The sequence below is a fragment of the Haemorhous mexicanus genome, chromosome 3 (genome assembly GCF_027477595.1).
Source record: "Haemorhous mexicanus isolate bHaeMex1 chromosome 3, bHaeMex1.pri, whole genome shotgun sequence".
NCBI classification, from domain to species: Eukaryota; Metazoa; Chordata; class Aves; order Passeriformes; family Fringillidae; genus Haemorhous; species Haemorhous mexicanus.
In genome coordinates this window covers 44,528,302-44,552,713 of record NC_082343.1, presented here as the reverse complement: position 1 = coordinate 44,552,713, position 24,412 = coordinate 44,528,302, and the positions used below count along the sequence as shown (strand labels likewise).

At 41.9% G+C, this 24,412-nt stretch overlaps 1 protein-coding gene across 1 annotated transcript in view; it reads right to left on the bottom strand.

Annotated features, from left to right (window-relative positions):
* Window positions 1–23,819, bottom strand: part of DISC1 (DISC1 scaffold protein) — a 188,058-nt gene extending 164,239 nt beyond the window's left edge. The window contains 3 exon segments of the mRNA XM_059841603.1: window positions 717–786; window positions 4,255–5,231; window positions 23,711–23,819. Coding sequence (XP_059697586.1) covers window positions 717–786; window positions 4,255–5,231; window positions 23,711–23,786 — 1,123 coding nt within the window. The 5' untranslated portion in view covers window positions 23,787–23,819.
* Between the last annotated feature and the right edge of the window lie 593 nt (window positions 23,820–24,412).

Below are 24,412 nucleotides of genomic sequence, written 5' to 3'. Positions count from 1 at the left end.
CTAGCAGGAAGAATTTACCTTAGAACCTCAAGATTACCAAAATGTGAGTACCTGAACACAGACCACAACAACAAGAAACAATAAGAAACCCAACGTGTGTTAATAGATGCTCTAATTATTAATGTGCACACACATAAAACTTATCAGAAGTGAAAAGGCATTTGAAAGAAAAAGCATTATTCAAAGATAGATATTTACCAGCAGCTGCATCACCACCATATTGTCTAGCTGAATTTGATTGAACTCAGTGGACATCAACTTAATCCCACAGGACAGTATCATTCACTTCTGTAATAGCTACTGACCTTACTTCTATGAGCCCTGTTGTAGTGTCATGACTAAATGTGGCAAGCAGCAAATCTCACTCTGTCAGCAGCCAGTGCCTGTCCTTTCTCCTTTTGAAGCTTCCACTCATTTCTGCTTTTTTTTTCAGTCATGCTGCTTCAAAACAGCTGATCCAGATGGTGGGTATTTGGATTTCAACCTTGCCACATGGTGATGTGGCTCAAGAAAATAAAAACTGTTGCTACCTGCTGCTGACCTACTTTAATTTGTTTCCTGCCATATGACAGAATAAACAATACAGTTCATTGAACTCGTTTTCCACACCTAGTCACTGCTATGTAGGAAATATAAAATAAAACTAATAGAGAAAGAAGGAAAGAAAAAAAAGCAGCAGCATGATCCAGTGGGGAGCAGGGAGGAGCAATTCTCACCTCTATCATAGTCATCTTCCTCTACTGCTTTTTCCTGAAGCCTCTGAAGCCGTAAGATCAAGGATTTTAACTACGCAAAGAAAAAAAGTTAGTTAAGAAGAAGCTGCATTTAAAACATAGAGACTATTAACTTCTACACAATATAAATTTAATGGATTACTACATCACTACAATGGTCAAATTTTGATAGTAAAGCCCAGCATTTGTTAAGTAGACGGACCTATTAGGAAGTCAGCTGAACTGCAGCTACTTGAGCCAAGCATGGCTTTAGTCCAAACACACACAGAGAATAACAAATGATGTTTCTTGAAAAGCAAAGGAGATAGTGTGATCGTAGGATATTTTTCACCTTTTGAATAAATGAAAGTATGATTATTAGAGAATTCTGTCAGCATGACATCTACTTCTGATCACATTGTACTCAACAGTGTGTTCCCAAGCTCATTCCAACAATCTTTTACCTGAATTTTGCAGAGAACAAATATAAAATTTCCATATGCAAACGACATTTTATTCTGTAAACAGAAATGCAGTATGAGTACTTTGGAACAGGTATATTGATGTTATGGGTCAGAAAATAATGTTAATTTGCAGCCAAAAAAAGTTTCCTTAGAACACAATTTAGGCTTATCTACATAATGTTGATATTTGCATTTTCACAATGCAAATGCTAGTTGAGGAAAAAAAGCAGAACACCAAGAATACCCAAACCACATACAAAGTACTCTCTCACATTCCAAAAGAAACTTACCATAATAAAGTTTTATTTCAAAAGTTAATGCTTCTCTTCGTTAACATCAAGAGTCTGGACCAAAGTTCTAGATTTACTAAAAATTTGTAAGGCCTTTACAAGTTTTTGCTGTTAAAAGAAATTGGTTAGAAGGTAGGTTGAGTACTCTCCTCACTGCCATGACAGCCACAGCTGCAGGTACATGACTGGAATGTGTTTCTTATTGAATTTATGCATGATCTGTACCAAACAAGCCACTATCAGCCCTGAAAAAGGTGAGCCTGGAGAAAGAACCAGTGAATATCTCAAAGTCCAAAGCCTGAAAGAGCTTGGAAGGGCACTAAAATCCATAGTTTAGACATCCTTAAGAAATCTTTAAAAATATTTCCCTTCTCCCTGAAGCTCTTTCATATTTAATCCTCATATTTAGAAAAACAGGTATAGCCAGTCAACAAGTTAATAGAAGCACTCAGTTATCAAGACTACACATCAACACATAAATTATACAATCAACACACAAACCTTTAAATTCAGAATTTCCCTCTAAATATAGTATGTGAAAGTAGACTGGTAAGAAACGAACTATAAAAATAAAGTCAGGAGAGTATCCAAAAATGTTTGATTAATAATATGCTACAGGATGCACCACAAGAAAAACAAATACAAACCATTTCATACATTCCCATTTCTTCTGTGCTTTACTTTTTTTCAGTTTTTACTTCCTGAAACTCCAATCTTTTTTCTCTGAGGCTAGTGAGGAATGCGAATGGTACTGAAGGGAGGAGCTCAGAACCCTCACCATAAATTATTTTCTGTGTTTTATGCCCGACTTTTTATGGAGTTTTAAAGAAGCTTGCAGTAGGAATGATTCATGTGACACTTTTTTCATACACATGATGTATAACAGCCACCTATACCGAGAGCACAGCCTTGCTGCTGCTGGCAGTGTTTATTCCATCCCGCCCTACAGTGGCAGGTCATTTAAAGTCTGCCTGGGTACCACAGCCCAGGCACGCCCACGGCAAACTGACTGATGCTGCACTGTAAAGTGCTTTCTGTTTGCAGGCTGGGAGGCATTTGGAGCTCAGCTAATCAAAGACCTGCTTGTGCTTCAGAGCGGCATGTCCTAGATGTGTACCAGATGAAGATCACTTTTTAAGTACAGAAAAAGCATAATTTTAACAACTTTGGTATTGTTTCCTTTTCTTGACTACCATTGCCTTTGTTCCCTTCTGAAAATTTTGAGACTCTACTCATTATCATTACAATAGGAAGGTGCTTCAAATTCAGCATACACTACTGGCTAACCAAGGGCAAAGACATCTGAGGGCACAAATCCCCAGTTCTCCATTCAATGTATTAATGAATACAGAAATTAAAGATAGCAATGTTTCTTTTGTGCCTATCAAATAGGCAATAATGAAAAGAAAGAAAAATAATTTCCTATTTTGATGGCGTTATACATTCCCAAATTTGCAGTGAATTAATTTCCCAAACCACCTCATACTATGGGCACATTGCAATGCCAGGCATGAAACCAAAGAAATTGCTCCATGTAAATATGTGTGAAGTCTGTAAATAAGAGAACTCAGTTTGAGCTCTACACACATCATCTATGAAAATAAAGTATTATGGAGCATTGTAAGCCCAGGTCAGATGTCATGGTAAGCAAAGAAAGAATAAATGTTTCTCAGCCTTCTGTCTTGCCCAGACAAGAGGTTTGTGCAAAGTCTCCCCAGAGCAGGTTATTTCATTAGGCCTAAAGACAATACAGCACATCTCATCAGGTATGTGTCTGAGCTGAGAAGCTGCAAAGATCTGAGTTTCTGAAAGGCAACCAAAAAACTCAGGCACTAGTGAGACAATTAAAACGAAAAAACAAACAAACAAACAAAATAAAAACAACCGAATCAACTCAGCAACAACAACAAAAAACCAACAAAATCCCCACTACCCACTCAGTGCACCTTGAACAAATTAGTGCAATCCATTGTGTCCATATTAATTTCTAGATTAATGTTTCCTGTGTGCACAATAAAGCCAATACTTGGCTCCTTTGATTGGGTAAGCTCAGAATGCCCACCCTACCACCATAAAAATGTAACACAGCTGATCCTTCTAAATTTTGCCCACCTCTCTCCTATAAAGGGCACAGTGAAATTAAACTGCCTGTATACACTGTAGGTATAAATATGGGAACATACATATATGCAAAAAGACTCCTGACTCACCAGCCCACTACTTCCCTAGGGTGGAAGGGGAAAAGAAAAAAGGTTCAGTTCCCAGCTGGAGACAGAGAGGAACTTGACCCCCATTTTTCTTCATGTGGGGAGAGCACCTATTAGATTACACACTACTTTCACAAAGTTGACTAATTCTTAGAAGTCTTTGGCTCAACTTCAGCATGTCCAATTAAAAAGTTTAGTGTTATTAAATCATGATACTTCAGGAAAAGAGTTCTTACCGCCTCCTAATTTTATACTATGTATAACCCAAGCTGCAGACAAAACAGCCGCCTGAGAAAAGAAATGGTACTTACTGAAGTCAGAAACTGATGTGTGATGTTAGAAATGAGAGGATTAAAGTTTCAGTAGAGAATAGAATAGGGTACTGCAAAAATATCACCTATTTTTAAAGAACCAAACAAATCCCGTTACCTCATTTTTATCATGCAGAGGTCTACTGCAAAACTCTGAACAAAGGCCACAAAAGCCAGTAGTATCTGAACTCCCACAAAAACTTTGATTTTGGCACTACAAATAAAATGTTTTGAGGAAAAGGTATCAAAAACAAAGTGAGATTACTGACCTTTAACGCACTGCGGTTGCCAAGCAAGCAATCCTGTAACACTGGTTCATATTTTTTCATCAAAGTATCCCAGTTATGGTCACTGACAGTAAAGCTACTTTCATAGCCTGAGGTGACAGAAGAGCCAGCAGATGCTGCATCCGAGGAATCTGTAGAATATGAAAATGTTGTGTCTATATCCAAGAGAGAGACAGTCTCACAGTCCTGTAATTTATCATTTACTGGGCTCTCACGTTCATACTGCAAATCTTCACCGGAACTGGAGGAGCAACACAAATCTCCCAAGTGCTCATGAGTTTGTGCCATCTCTCCTGGCTTCTGCAGATTGCCTGTGGTTTTGGGATGCAGAACGATCTCAGCTTGCTCAATAGATTTGCCTTCCACATCATTTACTCCAGAGGCCGAGTTCAGGGAGAGCTGTATGAAACTGAAACTTGATCTAAAGCTATCCTGTGCACCAGCAGAACAAGAAATACCATCTCTGTTTTGATATTCACAGTTGTTATTCACTTCTGCCTGATCCAAAGCATACATGTTTGGGGGCTTGCTCACTTTGGTGCTGCAGCTTTTCTGCCATGTACAGCACACAGCAGAAGCCTTATCTCCCTTGCCTGCTGCGGCAGCAGGGCAGACCCCTATCCCTGTGCGATCTGACCGTGGACTATTGCAACAAGAAAGATTTCCACTGCATCCTGGAGCGTTTCCAGCAGCGGCCAAGGTTGTCACCCCATTAGCAGGAGCTACAGCACTACAGCGCAGGAATTCCAGGTCAGTTTGGCACTGTCTGTGCAGAGCACAGCCCTCAGAGCCCCCACAGTGCTGCCTGCCATGCTGGAGCTCTGCTGGGCTGGACCTTGCGCAGGCACCCAGGGACTGAAACTCGATCTGTCGCTGAGCTTCTGGCCTCATGTATCCAGGTCTTTTTGCCAGCTTCTTTTTACGGAGAGAGCCCGCTGGCATTAACTGCTGGTGATCACCTGGGAGGGGAGAAAAAGTCAGTCAGTGTTTCTGCAGTTTTCCAGGCTTAACATACTGTGGCATCTGAAAACAGCCGTTTCTGAAACTTCAGGCAGTGTATCGTTTTCCATTTCAACAAAACACAGACACTGACCATACTGCAGATAGAGAACACCGTGTGCATTCATTCACCTTCTAAAGAGTTTGCACCTGTTCTTAAGTGAGCTCACCAACAAGCTCGTCTGTCAGGACACAAACCTGGGTACAATGTATCACATCATCTTCCCCGTTCTCAATATCACTCGGCTTTTCCATTCTCAACTTGCCAAACAGCGCGCTGAAGCAGAAACTTGGTTTAGGTTTCTCTGATCCAAACTGATTTCAGGCTTACAGACACATCTAAGATAGGACTGAATCTGCATCCGAAATGTGAGAACCATGATCACAAAGAGGTTTTGTTCAGTTTCTGGTGTACATACCCATGTTTCAACACTATGAGTGGTCAGTGGTTCAGGCTCTGCTGCCATAACAGATAGAACTGTAACACCCTGTGGTTGCAGATGTCAGTCTAATGAGATACTGTACGAGTTGTCATTCAGATTTATGATACTACCTATTGACCAAAATGTAAAGTTAAAGGCAAATCTTTGCATGAAGAATCACCTATCCTAGAAAACTATTAGTTTGTAGCATTACTAAAGTATTAATATCATTAAGAAGCAGGCTCTGCTCAGTAACTTTATTTCCTTACACATACCTTACTTACGCAGATGAAAAGATAAATTTGCTGTTTGCAGAGGTAGGAAAACAAACAAAAAACCCCACCCAAACAAGATAAAAATACCACAGTAAACACTAAAAGTGGGAGATCAGAATTTAATGTCTGTGTTTTCTGCACATTTTTATATTTGCATTATTGGTAAAAGATTACATGATGACTACTTTCATTCTCTCATGGATTTACGGCTAGTTAAAAGGTAATTCCATTTGTCTGTCCTGCACAATGGGAATCAATGGGAATACAAGCTCTGCACTATCATCCATTTCGTAACACAAAAAGATATTGACTGCACCTATTTGCCAGAATCACTCTTCAAGGGGATCTGATGCCTAGCTGAATTATGCCCTCTATTAGCTGCCCTCTACTCACAGAAACAGAATCAATTGGGTGTTAGAAATATTCATGTCACCCACACAGAGCCCTTACAAATACACAAGTTTCTGATTTTTTCTTTACCTTTAACATTCCACCCTAATCACAATCCTTTGTCAGTTTTTACATTGATGGATATGCACATAATCTAAACTCCTCAGCAGCTCCTAACACAGGCCTCATGCACACCTCACTAGGACAACATCCTATACAAGAATTTAAGCATTAGAACCAAAACTTCCCAGGAGGATTTTCCCAACATTCATTACATTCTCTCCAAATAACCCTCAACAAAAGCAATTTATACATTTTCCATATACTAGAATAGTGGCACATCTCACCATGGGACTGCAGTTAAGCCTCTGTATTCTGCTTCCTATCACCATAAATTAGAATATCCCAGCAGTCTCTTATATTCTCTTTTGTCTGAGGAAAAAAAGCATCACAGAAATCAGACGTAAAAAAGGTCATGGAGTCCATCAGCCTGTCGACTACAAAAAGACAGTGAAATGCTGTTCTGGGAATAATTTAATAGAAGTCTTAAAAAACAGGAATCACTCTCAGAGCAAGGGAACAAAAACTGAACAGAATGTTCTTAAAAATTTAATTCTTTTGGTTTATACACAAAACAATAGCCTAAATTTGACTTCAGCAGAAGAAATCAGTCATGCATAAGAGACATTCTAAGGCTGCATATACCCCATGGCCTTTTAAAAAGGCCTGTCATAGGCCTCCTCTGTAAAAACACAAAAGGTTCTCTGGTATAATTAAAATCAGTTTAAAATTGATCTCACTAAGTCGCTATGAATTTCTAAAGTAGACAGACAATTACAGCTCTTTAAACACCAAATTTAAACTAAGCTAATGTAAATAAGGTTTAAATTGGCCAAAGCATTAGATATTCACACCAAGTAAACTGGATGAAATTCTAAAAATTATTGGAGCCAAAGGAGTATGATTCCAGTGTCCTGAACAAGATCACATACAGCCCAGGCACGTCTGTGCTCCTCACAAGGTTCACAGGTAGCCCTCCAGACAGGTTTGGCTTTCTTTTCCTTGACAGACCCCAGGTCTATCTCCTGGTGAGTCCATCCAGCAGCACAAACCGCTCACCTGGATACCAGAGCAGAGTTACACTGCCCAAGTTCTACCAGGATTAGAGCTAGGCCAAGCCAAAAGCCATCCAGAGGATGCTACAGGGAGAGAGCTGCAGGTCCTTTGCCCCAGTGTGGCTGCCCCTGAGAGCAAGGCAGAGTGGACAGAGCTGGGACTGACATGAACATGGACACTCACACCTTCCCCAAAGGATAAGGGGAAGCCTGGTCTCCAGGTCCAGCTAGAGAACACCCACAGTGCCTTCAGCCATCACAAAACCCAGCCAGGAAGGTTCCATTGCCTTGGGTGTACTGTTTAGGCACTGTTTACCTTATGCCATATCCCTCTTCTCAAGATTAGAATAATTTCAGTTGTTTACTATTACATATCTGAAATACCGTTCTATAAACTTTTTCTGCATAGCCTTCCAACTACAGCTTGCCTTGTCTGCATGTCAGAGAAATTACACTGAACCAATTCAGCTGGCTTGTTAAAAAATAAAAAGACGGCTCTTAAATTCTTCTCATCTTACCTCAGCTGGAAGAGCAAACAACTGTTCGCAATTAACTACAAAATTATCAGAATGAAAACAACCAAAGGCAATTTTAAAACCATACACTACAATGTGTCATGCACTGTGTGAGGCACACATTTAGAAAGAGAGAAACGCCACAAATGGAAGAGCCTTCCAATAGTAATATTAAAAATCATTTTTTTTAATATATATTTCACAGTCTTGGAAGACGGTGTAACATATATTTAATGGCAGATATGTGCAAATGACTTCAAATTCAAATTATGAAAGCTCAGAAATATTCTTAACAGCTCTTTCACCATAGCAATCTTTCCTGATGATCAACATTTCATGTACAATAGCAGTTCAGATCCAAAGCAGAGGGAAAAAAAAAAGCTTTACTGCTGTAAAGCAACGCTGTTCACATCTTAGTCACACCAAGTGAGACGAAAGAGGGAGAGGTGAAGCCTAGGAGCATTTCCCACCGATGGAAAGAGCACATTCTCTTGTACCCAACCTGACACCAAAGAACAGCAAAACAGTCATCTAATTTATTTTAGACCACCAGTCTTTGTTCTCAGCCACAAAAGTGGCAGCTCAGGTTTTTTGACTGAATGTTCTAATAGCATCTGTGGATGAAAAGGTGTAAATACCTTACATTTTTGTTATTCCAATAGAATTTTATAGACCAGCACAGAAACCTCGACGTAATCACCTTCTCACTCCTTTAAGCATGTGATGCAGAATGCTTGCAAGATCATTTAAGCTCTCCCTGAAAGTGAGAAATTATAGATGCAGTTTTAAAGGTAGCTCAGCTGTCTGAATACACCTATATTATACACAGTTTGTTTTTATTAGAATAACAAATTCATCTTCAGAGCACTTGCGGGTGGTAACTGTAATGTGGAACAAAAGGTATTTGGTCATACTCAAAGCCAACTATCAAAGCACTGCTCCAAGCAATTTATGTAGTGCTGCTGCTCTTAAAGAAGCCCATAACACCTGCATCAAGCTATACACAAACAAAGTAAGTGAGTTCCAAATATTTATTATTTACAAACGTACGCACATAAATGTTTAACCTATCAGAAGCATAAATTAACCATTTTTGGAGATTAATCTGACATGACAATAACCATTACTGTTCATCTCCTATGTCACAGAAATATGTAAAATGTGACAAGTTCCTGATAAGTTACAGTTTGACTCATTTACTGAATTTCAAAGACCCCACTAAAAATATAAAATAAGATGGCACGGATCTCAACACAGCCAATGTTGAAACAAACAAGTATCACCTCTTTGCACAAACAGGCTTTCAATGAAAGCCACTTTCAAATAAAGATTTTCGTAACTCCTAAAATGAAAAGGCCTCCGCTTTTTCATCTCACCTACCGAGTGTTAACTGTAACTGTGGTTTATCTAAAGTTTTATAAAGTGTATCTACAGAGGGAAGCTTTGCTGAGTTACACTGTATTGGATATAATAACAATTATTTCCTCACCAAGGCTTCCTGCGATTTCTAAGGTTACAGGCTGGGTTCAGTTACTCAACTGTTAGATTTCCAAAACGTGGCAAATAACATATCCTCTGAGGTCATAAAATGCATGGCAGTTTCCATTCTCCACTAAAAAGCACTTCAAAGAGTTGAGCACTGTAAAAGCCAGAATGCTCTTCTTTAGCCAGGGTTTCAATAATTGTGTTTTTATTGACACACTCCCATAATGCATGTCATTGAGTCGTCACAATCAAGCCACTTACCCCCTTAATGCAACAACTCATTTTAGGCCATTTGATGAAATTACAGCACCTCTCTCTAGAATTAGAATCACATCAGCTGATATTAAATTTTCACACCTCAAGAAATAAAAAAAACAGTTTAAACCTGGTCTAGTCATAACACTAAGAAAGCAAAAAAAAAGTCTACCAAAAAGTAAGTTGATAAATAGCAAACACTTCCCATGTCAGAAAGAATCACCTATTTAGTCAGGGGAATAAGAGAAATCACCCTTTCCTCAATTACATATTTGTTACTAGAACTCACTTTCCAAATTCATCTCTGGTTGATCAGCCTCAATCATTCTCCAAACCTCCTTACACAATTCACAGATATATTCCACCCAACAACACACTGATACCTGCCTTGGCCAGCTAGAACTGCCAAACTCACACCACCAGCTGCCTAAGAGAACAGCTCCCAGGCTCCCCTGTCACCACTAACCCTACACCCAGCTCACTGATCCATCCTGCCAGCCCATCTGATGAACAACAAAACACCCCAAGGATGAACACAAGCAGGTCTGGAAAAACAAGCCAGCACCAGCACTGGGTGCCTTCAGCATAGTGAATAACAGAAGACACTTCCCCAAAAATATCCAGCCCAATTTTTTCCAAACCTGTGGGCAAATTTCTTTTTAACTTATAGTTAAGCTATTGAGAATAATTTACCCACTTTCCAAAGAGGCAGATGGACACACAAGTTACAAGCCTACAGAAAATATTCACAACAGCTTATTTTAGGAGGTGGGGTGTGGGCGTAAGTTTTGTTGTTCTTCTTCCCAGGGAAAAACTCTTTTGTTCCCACTTTCAATACAAAAGTCTGTAGAGGCAGTCCATGCAAATGTCTAAAGTGGAGAGAACACTCTGGATTCTTTCAGTCAAGATCCGACAACAGCTTTAAATATTACACAGAAATAGGGGAGCAAGGATATTGCATAGTAACTGTGTAGTTTTCTTAGGTCATAAATTAATTTGCAAACAACACTTAATGGGTTTGCAGTCATATCCCATAAAATAATTCCACCAAACACTTGTGAAACTGTGAAATCAGTACACAGCAGTCCTTTTCAAAAATGGTCTACTTAACACACCACACTTCTCCTTCATCACTCTGTCTACAGAGTGACAGTGTGGATTCCCACTACTTCTGCTCAGTCAGATCATCTACAGCAAGACTCTAATATAAAACTCATCAGGGGGGAGGGGAAGAAGGAATTTTTAAAAAAGTGAAGTGTGAGAGCACATTGACAGCAGTCAATTTCTAATTCAAGCACAGTTTGAATGCTCCAGCTTGGAGATTTGAATTTTTAATTTCACCAAGAGAGTGCGTTCCAAATTAAGCATCTGATGCACAGTCAGTCTGAAACCAGAATTGAGTTTACTGAAATAGAAAGTAATTTTCTCTTAACAGCTCAGTAGTGATCACATATAACGAAAATAAAACAACGTGGCAGCTCCTATATTGCCAAGGGTGAGGAGTCAGAAGGCTTTTAGCTTTATAATTTAATATCAGAGTCCCAGGACAAATGCTCCTCCTCTGCCTGCTGAAGGAAGTTCACCGTGTAGCCCCAGTCAGGATGTCAGATGCAATGTCCATGCTGTCTAGGCAAGGACAGAGATGGAATGGATCTCCAGACATCAGGAAAGCTGAGCACCAAATTCCCACAGAAAGCACAGCACCTCAGGATGCAGATTAAATACAAGAACAGTGCAAAAGCCAGGCATGAACACAAACTGCAGTTACAGCAATGCACAGGACACGAAGCCAACCTGTAGGTAGGAGAAAGGCAAAGAAGTGGTCCTGCTCCCTCTCCCTGCTCCCCTGAAAACAAAACCACTGGGCTTTACATGAAGCCCTGCAGCTCTTTAGGCTCTAACAGAATTCCTGCACTTGAGTGTTCTTTGCTCTTTGCAGCAGCAATTGTGTGAGCTGTACCTTTGCCAGCCGACAATAAAGTGCTGCTCCAAGTGGCGAGATGAAGATCCTCCAGTGGCCCCACTAGGCACAGCCTGCAGCACCACCCTCCTGTCCTCAATGCCTGCACACGCAGCTTCAGTCAGTGCAAGACCTCACCAAAGGCCAGCAGATTGCTCAGCAGCATCAGCCTGCAGATGTTACATCCTGGGAGGGGTGAAACGGTGCTCCAGCAAGCAGAGTGCAGCTCCCTCAGAGACCTTCACCGGCAAGTGGGAGAGACACACAAGATATCCCTTTTGAGATCTTCACTGAGAATATGGCTTGACCTTTACAACCCTTACCAAAGGCTGTAGACAGACAAAACAGAAGCTGGAAGTTGGTTTTACTGGGCCCCAGAACACAAAAGTGAAGACGTCAGCTATATCCTTTTCCTCTAGCATAGAGCAGAAAAGTGGGTTGTTCAGATGAAATTCTGAGATTATCTATGAACAGTCTACGAAAGAAATACTACAGCAGAGATTGCTGAAACAGCAGCAGAATACTAACCACAGGCAAGAGCACTTCTAGCAGAAATCAGAGCTCCTTCTAAATAGAGTGGGTCAGAAGTCACTCTGCCTAGAGCAAGTCAGATATCTTTTAAATTTTTTTTTTAAAAATTAACATTCCAGCAAAGAATAGAGTTTCTCTCTAGAAGGTAATTGCACTGAACTACAGAATTTAGCAGATGTGGCAGCACAGAGGGACAAGAGCTGCCAATAGGTTGAGCTGCCAGAGGTTGAGAAGGCCTCAATACACAGCTGGAGAGCACTCAAAGGAGGCACCCACCAGCACTAGACAGCTATTTCTCCATACTTCTCCATGTAGGAACCCTGGCATTAGAGGCCAAACTTCCCACATCACCAGGTATGGCAGGAACACAGAGATCCAAGCAACTGCCTGCTCAGCTTCAGGCAGGAGCTGAGAGTAACCCATGCACCTCACACCAGGACTGCACACCAAAGACTCCACGGGACCAAAGCCCATTCACACACCTTCAAAAGCCATGGCCACCAGAAACAGACAAGGATCAAGGAATACAGTCAAGCAGCAGCCAGTCAGAGGCTAGGGAGGACTGAGGGAGGACATCACCAACACTAACAAATCTACTTTGAGTGTCATTCATTCCTTTTTGTCTCCATCCTAACTCTGCTAGTACCAACACTGCACATGCTTTCCACTGTTCCCATCAAACCCTGCCTGCTTTTACACCCACAGTCACTGCACTTCAATCATCACTCCCCAGTTACTCCTTCCAAACCAAGGTCTTACTTCTATTCAAGTGAAAAAGACAGTTGATCCAGAATCATTCCAACTGCTGCTCTGGAGCTTTGACAAAAACTCTGGACAGGTCACACTTCACAGTCTAGAACGATAACCATCCACAAAGCTCCTGAACAGTGTTCCAAGCCAAAGAGAGATACTCTCTTTTCCAATACCAATTTCCACAATTCTGCCTCTCTCTTCCTTTGCAATCTTTCCTTTCGGTCATGACCCCAACATGCACAAGCCTCCCTCCAGCCCCCTTAATGGCATTTCTCTCACAACAGCAAAAAAGCATCTCTCAACTTACCCCCAGAAATCCTCCCCATAGGAGCTTCCAGGCCCTCCACCTCCTCAGCCCTCAGCCCATCCCTTCCTAGGTGGAGAGCCTTCCTGCTTCACACTGCCCATCAGCAGGGCTCAGAATTTTCTGGGCTTCCCCAGGTGCATTTAAAAGAAGCCCAGCCCCACTTCAGCTGCGTTCATTGATTTCATCGCTCCCCTCCAGTTGCTCAGCTTTTTGGCTGAGGGTTTCTTTTACGTCTTTCACAGCACACAGAGCTTGTATGACAATCCAAACCAAACCTCACTCTAAAGGCACACTGACTCCATTCATCCCCCTGGAAATCATCTCAAGGAAAACACCCTTGTGAGAGCTTCTTTCCCCGGACTGTAAATCACTGCTATTCATGTCTAGGAAATCAAGATAATTACCTGTCACAATTTACTCTGACATTCTCCCTGGGCTAACATACATTAGCTAATAACACAGGCTACTCTTACTAACGCCTGTCTGTGCTGCTCAACAAAAGCTCAGACTTCTGCCAGAAGTTTAACATATTTCTGTCACATGCTGTTTGTGATTCACATAAGTACTACTACCCAAGTACAAACACAGAATCTGCCACCTTTCACTGAATCTTACCTATCTGCTTTCATTACCAAAGTAAATGAAAGCACAGCATTAATCCTCAAAGAAATTGTACCCCTATATGACATAGCTTGTTTCTTGGGTGCCAGGGACTTGGCAGGATACTGCACTCAACACAAAAATCAGACCTCTCAAAAATATTCTCTGTATTAAAAGAATAAGCCAGTGAACAGTTTTTCAGGTCAACATATTCCAGATCCATCTTAGCATTTTAAGTGGATAAAGAAGGTGCAGAATGTACCATATGGCATTAAACACACACACACCTGAACAGATCTGCTTCAGCAACAAAAAGCTTGGCAGAGGAAAACTTCAAGTGTCATTCAGATAGTTTTAAAGAATAAATACAGATTGTTAACTCATTACTTCCAACTCTAAAGCAGTATTATTTGCTTTAGAAAACCTGAATTCATAATCCAGGATCAGCAGGGTCATGTGTGAGGTAGCTCATATTTGCATATCCCTTTCAGGTACATGGGATAGGTCCCTGTGTAATTTGGAATTTCTTCTGCTTCTTTCAGGTTTACACACGTAACTCCTGACAAGTACTATTATTAAGAAGCAGCAGGCAGAGCTGCTGTAGCTTCCTTTCAAGAAAAGGAAACACAATTTCAGAGACATTCGATCTCATGAGTTCTGAGATACAGCAGTAATCTGATGCATTTGCTTTGTGGTTGAAGCAGACCATGTGAGAAACTACACAACTTATCCCAGCCAAAGCATGCCCAAGACAGAACAAAGGACTAACACAGGACTCCTGAAAGACAGCTAAGTATTTTCACTATCAGAATACACCTAAAGCTTTGTACCTTTAGAACTCCTGTCTTCATGGAAAAGGTTGGAGATTGAAAAGCAGCACTCAGATAGAATTTTATCTTTATATCATCTAAGCTATCAAACCTTAGAGTTGCAGGTCCCCTTGAGGCAGATACTGCAATAATGCTATTCTGTCTGGTGAATTTTTATTGGAAACCTCAGGTTTAACTTCTATTTTTCACCAGAAACATGAAGCAAATACAAACATCATATTCAGAGGACTCTTTGTCTATACTGACTTGCATCTGTCTACGTTTTTGTACTCTAAATCTAAAAAAGTCTGAGATCTGAGACTGGAAAACAGATTTATAAAATAGCTGTGTCAAGCAAATCCACTAAGATAGTCTATTGACATAGATAGTTAATTGCCAGGCTCCTTTAACTACTGAGTGGAACAGTGCTACCTTTTTATGTTGGAAATCTTTTAAAATTTCCTCCTGACTAGGCAGAAAGGAAAACTCGCAGTATTTTGGATGTACTTGCCATAGTTGCTCAACCTAGAAAGCATCCTCTCTCTCCAGCCCTCTGTGAGCAGGAACACCTTAGGCATGACTAGCCTTACAAAAACAAGGAGGTGACAACAAAACCATGAGAGATACTGAGAAGAATGAGATTTTCATTTCTGAGCAATAAAAGTGTCATAGTGCTTCACTGAACAAAAACATATGAAATGTCTTAAATTACCCTAAAGTCTGAGTCATAAGCAAGGACTGTACCAGAGAAAGCCAGCAAGGCAGAACTAAGAACATCTTTAAGGTTAGAATGCCCTCTTTGGGTATAAAGACATACTTGCAGCAACAGTAAATCTCAATAAGTACAGTGCTATTTTATGCTGTAGGAAGGAAAGCAAATCAAAGAATGCAAGTGTGCTACTCCAAGACTTCTAAAATGTTAGAAATTACCCTAATTACCCTCTTCTAGTAGCAAGGCTCTGAAGAGGCCACATAACAATAGTGAGGATTACAGCAACCCATACGCAGCAGTGCAGAGGGGCAGGACAAGATAGAGACGGGCATAACTAAAAATAGGAAACTGGATACAAAGAAAAACTTTTTCACCCTGAGGGCAGCTGAGAAGTGAAGCAGGCTACCCAGAGAGGCTGTAATATCTTTGGAGGTTTTCAAGGCCCAACAAGATAAAAGCTCTGAGCAATGTGACACAACCCCAGAGTCAGTGCTGCTTTCAGCAGGGAATTGGACCAGAGATCATCTGAGGTTCCCTTGAACCCAAACTATCCTAACATACTTCTAAGATTTAAATACATGTCTCAGGATTTGCAGTATTTCACTAGTTAACTATACGCACAACAAAAGTTCAAGAGTGTGATCTGTGGAGATGCATCCAACCTTGCAAGAAAGCAACTTCTCTGATTTATAACTCCACAAAGGAGTCACTAGAAGTTAGTAAACAATAGTTCCATCACATCCTGGAAGCTGAAGACAGCTCACTTTCTAGAAACAAAATTCAGAATAAAGTTCAATACTAGAAATAAGTAAGTTCTCAAACAGCATTTAACCATCCCTCACTCACAGAGAGAGAGAGAAATTACAAGCTTCAGTGATGGTCAGGGCCTTAAGCAAGACAGATACAGTAAAGCATAACAGCACAGGAACTCCAATTGTTCCACAGCAGCAGGCCTTTAGCAGTTAGCTGGCGATTAAATGATGCTCATGAGCATCACTTAAATGTCACTTTGATCTATTGCAGTTATTTCGCAAAATCTTTATTACTGAGGCTTTTTATTGGCTGTACAAACATTGGCAAGCATTTCTCTTTGCTGTATTAAAAATTATTTTGATACTTATTCCTAGGCTGCTTGCCAACTGGAAGACAAGATGGAGCCATCTGTGAGACTACAACTCTCTGAAGACACTTGCCTTTCAAAAACATAATCCCTTAAATGGTGCCAAGGGCATTACACACAAAAAAACTAACATCACGTCTGAACAGCTGCAGCAAAACCTGCCTGTCTCACAGATTTCCCAGCAAAGGGAGGGGGAAGACCACTTCTGCCCAGGGAATACTGCCTCTACCCTAGCCAGTCCGTGAAGTCTGATTATGACATGAGCATGTAAAAAGTCACGCCTGAACACTCTGCCACACAGATGTATCAGACAGACAAAACTATGCCAGAGATCTGTATGTTATCTATAACTGAATTAAGTAGCAAGCACTGCTATTTCTATTTCTTCTCTTTCTTGGTTTAGTACAATTTGAGGGGGCTGGTCTCTTTCTTGTTCCACTTTTTAGCAATGCTGGTGCTCAAAATACGTACACAGGCTGCTACCCAGAATTCCCCATATCCTCTGCATTGTCTTCACCTGGTCTGCTTTATTTTTATTATTATTACTCCTGGCATGATTCCCTACTTGCCCCCTGCCTTGTAATCCTCCTTTTAAAAACTCCTCCCATATTTTACATCACGATTTCCAAGCCATTAGAGATCAACTAACACCTAGAACAATTACTCCTTAGAGACCTGCAGGAAAGACAGCAACACCATGTACTTCTCATGGCACGCACTGAAGAGTCATGCTGGCCTCTCAGCATTAATACCACAGCCAATCTAAACTTGCAAGGGTCACACTTAATGCCCAGGCTTCCAACCTCCAATTGTGCTATGCCTAGGCAAAGCACACAAAGTTTCACTAGGGCATGGCAGCACATGAAGCAGTAACACAAGAAGTGTGTGCGCATCCAGATTCAGGAGAAAAGTCTGGACTCTCACATCAAGAAATTCAGGGCCAGGCCAAACTCACCAGAAACACAGCAGAACAGCTGCTACACACCATGCTCGCTACTCATAACAAAGATAAATTATTTTAAAATAGTATGAAATTAACTCAGAAAGTGAATGACATGAATATACACTGCCTACTTAGCCCAAAGATGGAAAACCTTACTAACCTCACTTTAAAAGATAAACACAAGGCCTTGAAGTACAACAGGACAAGCCAGTTGGTTTCACAAAGGGCAATCAGAAGTCTTATGGATTATTCTTCCCAAAACAACAAGGCTGGTTTTTACCTGCCAGTCCTACCTCACAAAGGAAAAGACAGTAACAAATCTACTCCTGAAAATCTACATCATAGCTATACTCAAGGTGGGCAGAAAGCACTTCCTTGGCTAACATGAAATAGATCCTAACTTGACCCTGGAACAGATGATCCCATGGAAAACTGTGTCATTGGCAAAAGCTGGCACCATAGTAGGAAAATTCTCAATTAGCTAAAAGAGCAAATACCTTACTGCTAGTGCTGACTGCATACATAAAAAAAAAAAAAAAAAGAAGTTGAAGCTGATCTTTTCTTAGCTTACAGCAACTCGAGACCCCCTGGCAAAACAGGATTTTCCCCCAATCTTCATTCCCACAGGAAGCAGATATCCAGTTCTGACGGACTGCTCAGAGGAAACCATTAACTGGAGCAGCTCTTCTCTCCCAGCCAAGTCTGTACAAGTCCCCAGCAGCCACATGTGTGGGAACACTACAGCAGCTCTCTCACCATGGCCATGTTCAGGCTCTCCCAGGGAAAGGGAAACACAATAACTGTAGATTATTAACTACTTTGGGAGCAAAACCACACAGAGGATCAGCTGCTCTGGTTCTGCACCCCAGGCAACAGTAATCAGATCCTTTTTACACTATTTCAGTGAGGGTGTCCTCAAGATTTTCACTGCTCTGAGCAAATTAAAATGTCCTGCTCTCCTAAACAAGGATTCTGGCAGAACAGGAGCAAAGTTTCAGCATGGTGCCCTGCTAAAACAGCGCTGTCCCACTGCAGTGGCAGCATGGCCTGGAACCATCCAAGGCATCCAAGAGCACCTGATGCTCCTGAGACCCCACATCACTGTTGAAGCACAGATATCAGCACCATACCCACACTAGACACAGCAACCAAAAGGATGTTAACAGCAAGGAAATCTTACTACAGCAATGTAAAATATCACCAAACTCTGCAGCTGTGTGTCACACCCCCCTGAGACTGGTGTGCCCATGGCTCTCCAGGAGCAGAGCAGGGAACGCAACACAGCCACAGCTCAGCCTGAGCCATTAATGCAAATACTGACGGGTTAATGCACTACTCATTCAATGGGAAAAGTCAAGCCCCAGCAAACAGCTGTGCTTCCCATTTCCTTCCATCACTGCGATCTCCACGGGCCACTAGCAAAAGGAAGCACCTGAAACAGACCAGCACCATGAAATTCAATCTCATTCCTGCCTCAGTAACCACCTTTGTCCAAAATCGTAACAGAGAATGGAAAGCTCCTGTCCCCAAAGACATACTCTCTAACAGGGAGAAATTAAGTTTATATGATCAGCCTAGCTCTTGCAACAAAAAGTCAGATATGTTTTATGGAGCTGAGGCTACCTCAATTTACCACCCTGAACAGGCTCAGGGATGTTCCTTTCTTTGAACCTCATGGTGTTTCCCTGAGGTAGAATATTTATATGTGGAGGAAGGGGAACAACCAAGCACAAGAATTAGATAGCCATAACAAAAAGGAAAAGTCTGTGGCTATGAGCATTTGGCCTTGCAAGTAGTCTTCCCCAGCACCACTCCAAGTGCCTGCATTTCTGCAGTAATGATAACCCATAAGACTGAGCTGCTATCTCAGTGGGAAGAATGCTTACCACCAGAACAGAAACAAAATACTTGAAGTATCCCACTAAAACAGCAAGAAAGCAGTTTACTATCACGAAAAAGCTATTCTTCCCCTTCCCACGCTCTCTGGAGAGTTGATGGCTTCCCAAAAAACTAACAAAAAGATGTTAAAAATTGTTTCCTTTATTGCTTAAAGCATATTTTTCAGACCAGTCTGATGATTTTCAACATCATCAGACTGGTAATTTAAACTCAAGTTGCTGTCAGATAGATGAATTGAGCTAAGGACTGTGGTACTCACCCCATTAAGCAATAAAGTTGTGAAGCCATTGACAAACTTCATTATCTACAGACACATTCAAAACATCACTATTATCTGATCCTAATTTTCCATTAGTATTATTATTCACCATTAAGCAGGGTCTTGAAAAGCTACACCAGTGCCACATGCCTCACCTTACACAGATCTGGTGACTTGCAAAATGATTCAGAAAATGTTATCTAATGGTATTAACTCCCAGTTCCTGCCTCTCTCACAGATACTAACCTTTTCATTTTATTTAGTTTTACAATACTCACTATCAACCTCTGGACTTTTCACTCCACAGGTTGCCTCAAAGTGTCACTACTAAGAGATTTTCCTCTGGATTGGTTTCCTGCCCCACTGACCTCCCAGCCCAGCAAAGGAAAACTTTCAACAAGAGCACATTAAACCCCTCCAAACAACCAACTCTTCAGCCATTGCAGAGAACAGAGAAAGGTCACATATGCCACATCCATTCTGCTCCTTATTTCAAGGAGCCACTTTTCCCACACAGCTCTTTCCCAAGGAGATTTTATAATCTAAGCATACATACAGTGAGTTTAACAAACTTTTGCTCAGTTGTAGTTCTGACTTGGTTGCTCTTTCATTCAATCCATAAACACAGGTAGTGCATACAACTTTAGAGGAGCTAACTAAGCAGTACTAAGAAAACATATTTTCCACTTCCCATCCCTTATTCCGAGTACACAGCTGTTTATGTAGTAAATATTTACTATTCAAGGTAAAGTCTAATTTAGTTTGTTTTTTTTTACACTTGTCAGTGTTACAAACAAACATAGTGACAGAGGGCAAAAAGAGCAGGGTAACAAGACAATTTACCCTGACTCTGGCACGACACAACTAAGAGACCTATTTGTAAGGCAGCAAGAGAGGAAGGGAGGAGGTGGTGAGAAAAATCAGAAAGCACCATTGATCATACTCATTAGACAGCTGGGTCCCAATTAGAAACAAATCACACAGAGATAATAAGAGGTGTTCTGGAAGGAAGCTTGGCTGTGAGATGAAGGAGGGTCTGAAACACAGCAAGCAGCATTTTACAGTACGTACAAAGGGGAGGCAGAATCCAAATTCTGCAAGTCCCAAAGGAATCACACCGAACAAAGAAACCCTACTTCAGGCAAGCACATGATCTCACCCCTCTGCCTGCAGACTTCAGATTACTCATTAAGCCACTTCACATTCTCAGCATCAATAAATAGGGAAGTAACTCCGTGTCAATAGCTAATTCTATTTCCATACAGAAAACTCATGTTTAGCAAACAAAGTATATCCATAGTGGATCCCAGCTTCCACAGCATCAGTAGCTTGCAGGCTTGATATCTCTCCCTGAAAGCATTTTTCAGGTGAGCTCTTAATGGAATCCACACCTATATGGTAAAGGAAAAGAAAAAAGGAAATTACATGGTGTGTTAAATAGTTAACATGACACAGAATTAAGGAAACACCTTCAAAAAAGGATACTACTATGCTTAAAATAGGAACAGCAGCCTTTGTTCAGTGCCAGAGGGCCAAGTTTTCCCTCGTGTGACTGCTGGTTTACAAAGGGCGCATTCATTCCGAATACATCAGGGTTTTGCAGCAGTTTTCCTTCAAGAATATTGAATAGTATTACAAGAAACCCTGGGTTCAACCCTAATCTAAGTGACGCGGCATGAAAGGGCTGCTTTCTGGAAAGAGACACAAGATGCTGAGGATGAACTTGGAAATCGCTATGGCAACTCTGCAGGTCCCTTCCCGTTCACCTTGGAGGCCAATACTCCAAAGGAGGTAAGAAAAGCCCTTTCCACAGGAATCATTCATATGCAATATGGCCAAAACCAGGAAAGGTCACAGCCTGTCTCTGCTCAATTGGGAAGAGGGGTTTTCTCAAAGAAACACAAGGCTAAAATGGGAAAAGAAAAAAATCATAACTCCCGAGGAGCACCCGTGAGGCGTCCCACACTCGAGTAAATCACACTTGAAAGGTCAGCTGGTTCAGAAGCTGTCAAAGGCCCCAGCCACAGCAAGCAAAAAAAGCCTAACCAAGTGTGCCTAATTTGTGAACAAAGTCAGAATTAACCTTTAGGGTTTTCGCTTTTGTCAGTACAAAACATTGTTTGCAGTGTTTTCTGTCCTCCTGTTCATCACAATTAATTTATCCTGATGCTAATAAATCCTCTTTTCTTCATGAACCCACTACAATTCCACCAGAAGCAGCTTAGGCCCAAAGTTTTGACTTCCCTTTAATGAAGGGAACAAAGGACGATTTATCTAAATTTAAAGAGGGAGGAAGCCAGTGGCAATACAATACTTGCCTCTGACTGTTTTTTAGAGTGCTGCTGCACTGTAATCTCCAGTGTCATGTATGAGGACATGCCATTTCTGGAGCCCAATCTCAAAGAGAGCTATAAAGAAAATAGATAACTCTGATAGTGTCAAGCACTGGGAAGAAAAAAAAGACATTGGATATGGTCTTAATCTCAAGTATACAAAACACTGCACACAAACATTTGGTGGTTCTTGCACATTTCCTTCAACTTCCCATGATCACAATATTTTAAGTAACCACAAATCTCTACTCTCAACCTTTTTTTTCTTTTAAATCAAATATTTATTTTAAACACTCCTACTTCGCAATTTCATAAGGACCTAGAAGCCCTATGAATAGGGCTTCAACTGGAAAACCATTGTCAATGCCTTCCCAGAATGAACCAGAACAATTTCAACTTCAGCAATGAGATGGGGGAACACACAACATCATTAAAGGGACTTCAGTATTTAAACACTAAGAAAAGTTTTAATAAGTAGAACTTTTCCCATTTTCAGGAGTTACTGTAAAGCCAATAGCAAATTAGCAAGTAAATGAACCAATAGGAAAGGACAAAACAAGAGATAATGCATCCCAGGGGACTTCACCCATTTCTTTGAAAACATTCATTACTTCAAATTAGCAGCAGCACTTGCTGCTACACCTTCTGCAGCATATTTTGTGAAAGCCTTTATTATAAAAGCACTTCACCGCAGAACTCTTAAAACGCTAGCATAATTAATTCAAAAGCATAGCAAGAAGTTATTCAAGCAGTGTACACAAAGATTAATGTGGATTACCAAAACAGGAATGAGCCGTTTTCTATTAAACTGTTGGCAAGGATGACTGAAGTGTTTGCGGGAAGTCTTGATGGACTCATGGAGCTGGGAGAACCAAGTATCCCAAACAACCCAATAGACAGCAGACACACCTAGTGAGAAATACACCTTTCTTTCCCAGTTGTCCTGGGAAAGGTGAAGTAGTTTTTTCCAGAATTTCCCTGTGGCTCCAGCCTTTTTAGACCAATTAATTGCCGCTGCTCTAAGAGAAAAGGAGAGCAGTTCATCCACATTAGAGGTCATGGTCTTGTAAGATTCATTTATTTATAAAAGTATACACACAGAGTGTCCACTAAGGCAGTTTTCTTACTTAAGCCGGGACGGGAGAGATAACGTAGGTGACTTTTCTAAGAGCACCATTACTTCCCTCTTCGCAGTTGGTTATTTTAAAAATAAACAAACAAACCATACCAAATAAACCATTAATGTCTTCACTATAACTGCGCCCACACGGGCTGAAGCAAAATCAAAGCATCTTATTTTTTGAGTTATGATATAAAAATGATAGCTACGTTATCTCAAAGTCGCAAGACCCTTTCTTAGACTGCATTAACCGCGAAATAAATGCCACCATCACCAGGGGCTTAAATTTTTTTTTAAAAAACTAAAAAAACTTCAAAAATCCTAAAACTTTCGGACTGTGAAATGAAAGATCCGGGTAGAGTTTTTTTTTTTTCGTCACTAAAAAGAAGAAGGAAAAAAAAAAAAACCACAACTATATGCTCCCCATACTCAAAGCGATTCCCAAGCGCTGCCGCTGCTCCCAGCCCGAGGGCAGCACCCAGCCGAGTGGAGCCGCCCGGCCCCTCCAGCGGGGAGCAGCGCTGCCGGCCCCGGCCCCGCCGGGGGTGCCCCGCGCCCCGGGGCTCCTGCGGAGCTCTCCGGGCGGGCACCCCCCGCCTCCTCCCTTCCTCCCCGCGGTGCTCCGGCCCCGCTCACCTGGGCCCGCCGCGTCCCCGCCGCCGCCGCGGCGCCGCCTGTCGGTACCGCCCGGCCGGGGCTGCGGCCGCCACATCCCGCCCGATCCCGGCCCCGGGCCCGGCCCGCAGCCGGCGGAAAGCGGCCCTGGCCCGGCCACTCCCCGCCGGGGGCGGGCTCCAGGCAGCTCCGCCGCCCCGGGGAAGGAGAGGGCGGCGGGCGGGACGGGCTCCGGCTGCGGAGGGTGGTGCGGTGCGGTGCGGCCGGTCCTGCCCCAGGGAGCCCGGGCTCTCCAGGGTCCCGCCCGCGCAGCGGTCCCAGGCTGTGCGGGCTCTGTTCCCGCAGGTCTGCGGCGTTAAGTTGGGCGGGCGAGGAAACAGGGAATCACAGAATCGGTCTGATTGGAAGGGACCGCAGCGGTCCAACTCTCTGCTCAAGCAGGGTCATCTTAGAGCTCATGGCACGGAATTGTGTCCAGATGGTTCTCGAGTATCTCCAGTTAGGGAGACTCCACAGCGTCTTCGCACAATCTGTTCCCGTGCTCTGAGAGTAAAGTTCTTCCTCATATTCAGGTGGAATTTCCTATGCATTGGTTTCTGCCCATTGCCTTTTGTCCTCTTGGCACCCTCCCCTCAGATACTTAAACACATGGATAATGTTCCCTCTCAGTTGTTTCTCTTGAGGCTGAAGAGGTCCAGCTCCCTCAGCCTCTCCTCACAGGGG